This window comes from Nomascus leucogenys, unplaced genomic scaffold (genome assembly GCF_006542625.1).
Source record: "Nomascus leucogenys isolate Asia unplaced genomic scaffold, Asia_NLE_v1 Super-Scaffold_664, whole genome shotgun sequence".
Classification (NCBI taxonomy): domain Eukaryota; kingdom Metazoa; phylum Chordata; class Mammalia; order Primates; family Hylobatidae; genus Nomascus; species Nomascus leucogenys.
In genome coordinates this window covers 888,432-895,973 of record NW_022095788.1, presented here as the reverse complement: position 1 = coordinate 895,973, position 7,542 = coordinate 888,432, and the positions used below count along the sequence as shown (strand labels likewise).

Genomic DNA, 7,542 nt, shown 5'->3' with positions numbered 1-7,542 from the left:
TAATCTTGCTCTATCACCCAGGATGGAGTGCAGTGGTGCGATCTCGGCTTGCTGCAGCCTCCACCTCCCAGGTCAAGCAATTCTCCTGCCTCAGCCTCCTGAGTAGCAGGGACTACAGGCGTGTGCCAACATGCCCGGTAAATTTTTGTATTTTTAGTAGAGATGGGGTTTCACCACGTTAGCCATGGTCTCAAACTCCTGACCTCAAGTGATCCGCCCACCTCAGCCTCCCAAAGTGCTGGGATTACAGGTTTGAGCCACTGTGCCTGGCTGTGTGGACATTTTGGAAAATACAATTGGCTACAACTAGTTTGAAGAAAATATGGCAATATTTGGTAAAATTGGACATGAATATGGCTTAGCAATTCCACATCTGGACATATCTTAGTGAAAATTTACCACATGTGCACAAAGAGAAATGTACAAAGATATTCACTGCAACATGGCTTGTTAGAGTGAAAATTTGGAAACATCCTAAATATCCACCAGAAGACAGATAAATAAATGGTGGTATACTTTGTATTAACAAAGGGGAAAATAATGAATCAATAAAAATAAAAGAACAACAAATACACATTTTAATATTGATGAGTCTTGGAAACACTGTTGGGTGAAAAAAACTAGTTGCAGAATGATATGTACCTTATGATAGTATTTATACAAATGATGTATTAAAATTGCACACTGAGGCCGGGCGCGTGGCTCACGCTTGTAATCCCAGCACTTTGGGAGGCCGAGGCGGGCGGATCACGAGGTCAGGAGATCGAGACCATGGTGAAACCCTGTCTCTACTAAAAATACAAAAAATTAGCCGGGCATGGTGGCGGGCGCCCGTAGTCCCAGCTACTCGGAGAGGCTGAGGCAGGAGAATGGCGTGAACCCGGGAGGCGGAGCTTGCAGTGAGCCGAGATTGCACCACTGCACTCCAGCCTGGGCGACAGAGCGAGACTCCGTCTCAAAAAAATAAATAAATAAAAATAAAATTGCACACTGAAACACTATATTTTGCTTATGAATGTATTATACTTGAAGAGTATAAAAATAGGACTGAATATACCCCAAATGTATGATTTCATCTGAGAAGAGTTTTTTTTTGTCTTGTTGGGTTTTTGTTGTTGTTGTTGTTGTTTTGAGACAGAGTCTCGCTCTGTCGCCCAGGCTGGAGTGCAGTGGCGCGATCTCGGCTCACTGCAAGCTCCGCCTCCCGGGTTCACGCCATTCTCCTGCCTCAGCCTCCCAAGTAGCTGGGACTACAGGCGCCCGCCACCACGCCCGGCTTATTTTTTGTATTTTTAGTAGGGATGGGGTTTCACCATGTTGGCCAGGATCGTCTCTATCTCCTGACCTCGTGATCTACCCGCCTCGACCTCCCAAAGTGCTGGGATTACAGGCATGAGCCACCGCACCTGGCCGAGAAGAGTTAAGAAGAATGATCAGAGAGGAATAAAATGGACCCCGATGTTTTTATATTTTATTTATTTTAAAATATTAAGCAAATGAAACACTTAATATTTATTTCTTTTGCATGCCACTAGTATATTGTATTTATCTGGATTGTTTAATTTTTGAAAAGTAAATAATCCCATTAAAAATGAAGTGAACTCATGAGAGAGAGCAAGGGAAAAACTTGACAAAATCCATCAAGTATGAAGAGCCCCCAAAGACTTCCCATCCCCACGAGCTTCTGCTTCTCCTCCTTGCCAGGCTCTTTGGCTTTGCTATTGCCATCCCCACGCCTGAGTTTTTGTGGGGTTTTTTGCAATCTTGACTCAAATGTGGACAAACACTTTCTTGTTTTTATTAGCACTGTCTAGATAAGATGGCATTTTCAAAAATAACTTTACAAATTAAAGAGATGACTTGAAGAAATATTCACAGTATCAAAAGAATCAATAAAATCAGTTTTAGATTGTATAATTTCTTTTCAGATGGAATTAATTAACTCCTAACTCACTAAGTAACTAAGTAAAGCTGTAAAAGTGGTTTAATGTTTTTACCAGTCTCACATCCTCCGGTCTTAAAATAAACTTTCCTCTATTCCTCAAGAGTACATTGTTATTTAATTTCTGTTTCCACACTGTGTGGTTAAAGAAAAAGTATTGAATTGTCTGTCTAACCCATTTTCTCTGAGAACTATGACATCTCTAACCAGGGTTAACTCACCTGGAACCAGTCCTGGCCCCAAGACAATGCTACAGACATGAGTCCTGAAGCTCTGTAGGGCTTCCTGTGCTGGAAGGAAGCGTTGAGGGTGGGAGAAAGCCCCAAAGGAGAGAAAGAGAATAGGATCCCATGCAGATCTCAGGCCAGGCACTACTACCAGCCTGGGCTGACGGCAGCCACTGATGAGAGACTTAGAAAATGTTGAGAAGGGTATTCCAAGATGCAAGGGGGTGCCTGAGGAACAGGCGAGGCCGGAGACCCCATTTGGCCAGCCTTAGGGGCAATTCTCTCTAACCCTCTCTTCTGCATGGTCCACAAGAAAGGCTCCTGGAAGCTATTTTTTGCAATGTGATTCTGTCCTAGTGGTCATGTCTGATCTATGTGATCAGTCAGAATCCCTTCAAAAATAAATAATATTTCAGAGAAAATTAGAAAGTAAGATGGAAAGGGATGACTGTCTACTTACTGCGTGAAAAAGAAAAGCAGAGGAAATGAGTACATTACAGAAAAAGACTGAAACAGTGCACAGAAAGGAATATTAAGAATTCATTACGGCCGGGCACGGTGGCTCATGCCTGTTATCCCAGCACTTTGGGAGGCCGAGGCGGGCGGATCACGAGGTCAGGAGATAGAGACGATCCTGGCCAACATGGTGAAACCCCGTTCCTACTAAAAATACAAAAAATTAGCCGGGCATGGTGGCGGGTGCCTGTAGTCCCAGCTACTCGGGAGGTTGAGGTAGGAGAATGGCGTGAACCCAGGAGGCGGAGCTTGCAGTGAGCCGAGATCGCGCCACTGCACTCCAGCCTAGGAGACAGTGAGACTCCGTCTCACAAAAAAAAAAAAAAAAAAAAAAAAAAATTAGCTGGGCGTGGTGGCAGGTAATCCCAGCTACTCAGGAGGCTGAGGCAGGAGAATCGCTTGAATCCAGGAGGTGGAGGTTGCAGTGAGCCGAGATCGAGCAATTGCACCCCAGCCTGGGCGGCAGAGCCAAACTCCATCTCAAAAAAAAAAAAAAGTAAAAACCACACTACTCCAGGGAGTATAAAATAGACGCGGCAGGCCAGAGGTCTGCAGATGTAGTTTGCTTACCCCTGCATCAACAGTTGTTACCAATATTTGCTGCCCATTACAATTACATGGGGATCTTTAACACACATCCACTAGTGCCCAGGTCTCACCCCCGGATATTCATTTAACTGTTCATTAAATGTTCACAAAATTTATTTAGTGGATCCAGTCACTGGTATTTTTCTAAAAGCTCCCAGGTGAATGTAATATGAAGCCAGAGTTGAGAGCTGCTGGAACATCTGCTGAATTCATTTCTAAGCTTTGCCTGCTTTGGGATCATTCTGTATATTCTAGGGATATATCTAAGTGAACTTCTTGGCAATTATGTAATGAACTTCTTCTGCAATACATAATTGCATGTAGAATAGAAAATAAATCTATGAGAGATTCTATCCCAGTCTATTCCACTTGTTTAGAACTAACACCTTCTAAAAGTTTGGGCATAATAGATTGTTGAAAAGTTACCCTCATTGTTGCCTTTTCCTTGATCAGCAACAGAAAGTGACTGTAATTGTTGTTGGGGATAGATTTGTCATGGGGGGTGGGGAAGATTAGATATTGTTGCTGCAAATCTCTTCAAAAGATGGCACTCATTATATTTTTGTTTTTAACCATTCGTTACAAAATATTTGCAGTATTTTGGACCTCGCAATTTATTTCACTAATTTTAAGTAATATTCCATGTTCCCTAATGTTTCTGACAGTTGAAAAATTTTTGCAGCACAGATGTATTCAATCCATGAGATACCTTTACTATATAAATAACAATAGCATGAGCAATTGAGTGGTTTGGTTTTACTAGTTTACCTTTAAGAATCTCTGGCAATTTCCAGGTAATGTTCATATGTTATATAAATCCATTCAACCCCTTTCCTTTCAGATGCTGCTACTTTCGTATACTTGTTCATACCAAACAGGAGCACAGATTCTCCCCGCCATTCCACCACACTTTACATGAAGACTCTGAGACAATAAAATGTAAATGCAACACAGCTTAAAGCTGAATACAATTGAAAGCTGCTTTGAGTTAGAGCATTCAAGTCCCACTGTAGGATTCCCTCTATAAGGTACCCACCTTCTTAGGTGCCATATTGCCCTGGCCTGCTAATCTCTTCCCAATGGGAGGGCCCTTGATCAGTCATCACCCTGGAATGCAGGCTCCTGAAACCTCATATTCCATTCTTTGTTCCTAAGATATGACATAAATGTGTGGCATAAAGGAAGGTGAGCTGAGTTAGCATATCTATTAAACTAACAGTCTGGTTTGGAAAGAATCATTTGCAGCACAGGTAATGAATACACTTCAATATGTAGCCTTTTCAAACTTCATTGTCTTTGGCTGCTACTTAAAGACTCATCACTGTACAAAGCACTTGGGATTTACACCTGGCCCACTAGCCCAATGACTCTAGAGGTTGGCAAAGAAACTGAAGTTCCTTCTGTGAAAGTGACTTAGTTCAGGTTCTGTTCCAAAACCCCAATATTTCTGTGATATTTCAATATTTACACAGGACTAGAATGTTTTTAGTTTCCTAGTGCTTTTGTCTTCCTTCCTTCCTTCCCTCCTTCCTCTTTCCTTCTTTCTCTTTCCTTTTTTTTTTTTTTTTTTTTGAGATGGAGTTTCACTCTGTCACCCAGGCTGGAGTGCAGTGGTGCAATTTCAGCTCACTGCAGCCTATGCCTCCCAGGTTCAAGCGATTCTCTTGCCTCAGGCTCCTGATTAGCTGGGATTACAGGCTCCTGCCATCATGTCCGGCTAATTTTTTGTATTTTTAGTAGAGATGGGGTTTCACCACATTGGCCAGGCTGGTCTCAAACTCTTGGCCTCGAGTTATCTGCCTGCCTCGGCTTCCCAAAGTGCTGGGATTACAGGTGTGAGCCACTGCATCCAGTCTCCTGGTGCTTTTCTCTTTTTCTTTTTTTGTTTTTGAGATGGGAGTCTCACTCTGTCACCCAGGCTGGAGTGCAGTGGTGCAATACTGGCTCACTGCAACCTCTGCCTCCTGGGTTCAAGCGATTCTCCTGCCTCAGCGTCCTGAGTAGCTGGGATTACAGGCACCACCACCACGCCCATCTAATTTTTTTGTATCTTTAGTAGAGATAGTGTTTCACCATGTTAGCCAGGCTGGTCTTGAACTCCAGACCTCAGGTGATCCACCTGCCTCGACCTCCCAAAGTGCTGGGATTACAGGTGTGAGCCACCACGCCCAGCCTAGTGCTTTTTTCTCAATCTATGCTTTCTATTTGTCCATTTCAATAGATAATGGAGGACTGACTCTAAGGTTACTACAGTGGATTATTATCCCTATTACTACTACTATTACCTTATATTTAAAACATTATCTGATTTAAAAAAAACAAATAGAAAAGACGTAGGATCCTTCAGTTGCCAGTGTCAGAATCTATGAAATTATCATCAAGTGTCTTTGAGGTATCAGTACTACTTCCAATTAAACATAGACAATGGTTTCCAGGGGAATATATAAACTCATGAGCAGAGTTTGAAGAAATGCTCCAAAGTCCCAAACGCTCTCCTTTCTTGTGGGCAAGGAAGCGGTAGAGGCCCCAGGGAGGCCTCAAAAGTTTTCTAGGGACTTAAAGTCAAAACAGTGTTCCTTTGAATACCGGTAAACAATGCTTTGAAAGCGGATCTCAAACACACACTCATTAGAATGCAGCAGGAAGTGGTTTTATTGCTGTGAACACAGGGCAATAAAGCTTGGCAAAAGTTGCAGGGTTACAAATCTGAATCATTCTTTGCTCTCTTCCTTATTCCCTTCTCTCAAAAAGTACAGAACTGCAAAGCAGAAAATAATCTTATTTCTTTTTGTCTTAACTCTGGTCTGGCATCCTAGGCACTCTAATTCTCCCAACACCTTTCTTCTTTCTTCCATGGGAACAAGAAAATCAACAAAAGAAAAGAAAACGTGGATGCACTTGTAACAGAAGCTCTGTCAAATGAAAGGAAAAGCAGCGGATGCCTTAGACAATACTATCTAAGTGTACAGGAACCAACTTGTAGGGGGGGTCGCTCTTCTGAGGGGGGTCACAGGCAACAATGAAGAATTTGTACTGGGCAGCAGCACTATAGCGGCACTGGGGATACTTTCCTGAAGTGAGCCTGCAGTCAGTCATGTTGACAGGCTTTGAGCTCTGGTGGCAGTTGTGCCGACGATTTTTGCAGACAATGCTGAGCAAATCACAGACAGCAGCCACATTCTGGAAAGAGTCATGCAGAAAGGTATTTTGATGCTTACAGTGCTGGGTGTAATTGTTGATGCCACTCATTGCCCTGTTGCATTGGAGAGGACTTGGCTGTATATGCTGAATTTCAAACCAGTGAGCCTTGGTGAGATGCTTAGGCCAAGCATGAAGCAGACACACTGGTCCCCATGGAACCAGCAGCAATAAAAGAAGAGGAAAGCGTAGCACCATCTTTTCTATGTAGAAAGAGAGAAGATAATTATAGTAGGAGAAGCAATAAGAGCAAAATTTGTAATCATAACTATTTAGATTTTTATTTTGCCTTTTAAGATTTTATAGCTCCCTTTTAAAAACCATCTTCTTTCTCACAGACTCTCACAATTCTATAAAGAACCTGAAGCCCAGGAAACAGAAATATGACCTCTCCTTTGATTGGCATATCCCATTTTCTTTCACCAGTACTCATGCATTTGATGGCTGTCATATCAGAAACAGTTTCTTCCCTCTTCCCTCCTGAAATATTTACCCTTTATCTGACCACTACCTCCCAGCCGTCTTTACTGCTCTACTCGCTCCAGCCCTGAGGCCTTCTTTCTTACCTGGTCTCAGTGTTGGGGCTCCTGCTGAGAACAGAGGCTGTGATTAGCCCAAAGCTCAGAAGCTGTTGTCTGCCTTTCTTCTCTAACACTTCCAGCCCTGTGTGTGTAGGGAAGGGGAAGAAATATTCTGAGATTTCAGAAAGAGAATCCTATGGTTTGGCAGATTAACTTCCTGAGCAGAGTCTGGATTAAACTCTTAGACTTTCACACCTGTTCTTTAAAACAGTATCATTATCACATGTATACAGGAAGGCTAAGCCAACTTAAAGAAACATGACTGAAAACTCACAGTTTTGAGGAACTGATCACTTCCTGATATGGAATGAGTGCTTCCTGCCTCATCTGAGGCTTCAGTGTTTTTTTTTTTTTTTTGAAGCTTTATGATTCCTGTTTCTTAAGAGAAAATATGTCACATAAATATGATATAATACCTGCCACATACTTGGTAATGTTGTAAGTTCCTACAACAGATGTGAATAAATTATTCATTTATGCATATACTTAT

General features: G+C 42.3%; 1 protein-coding gene across 1 annotated transcript; it reads right to left on the bottom strand.

The window, feature by feature from the left end:
• Positions 1-5,901: 5,901 nt before the first annotated feature.
• On the bottom strand, positions 5,902-7,309 carry LOC115833696 (ribonuclease K6). The gene is made up of 3 exons (XM_030808414.1): positions 7,248-7,309; positions 7,038-7,134; positions 5,902-6,674 (listed from the first exon to the last, which is right to left on the bottom strand). The coding sequence occupies exon 3, from the start codon at positions 6,667-6,669 to the stop codon at positions 6,217-6,219; it is 453 nt and encodes a 150-aa protein (XP_030664274.1). The 5' UTR covers positions 6,670-6,674; positions 7,038-7,134; positions 7,248-7,309; the 3' UTR covers positions 5,902-6,216.
• Between the last annotated feature and the right edge of the window lie 233 nt (positions 7,310-7,542).

What these genes read in the sequence shown, in the direction of transcription:
- LOC115833696 (XM_030808414.1), bottom strand. Translation starts at nt 6,669, where the DNA reads ATGGTGCTACGCTTTCCTCTTCTTTTATTGCTGCTGGTTCCATGGGGA.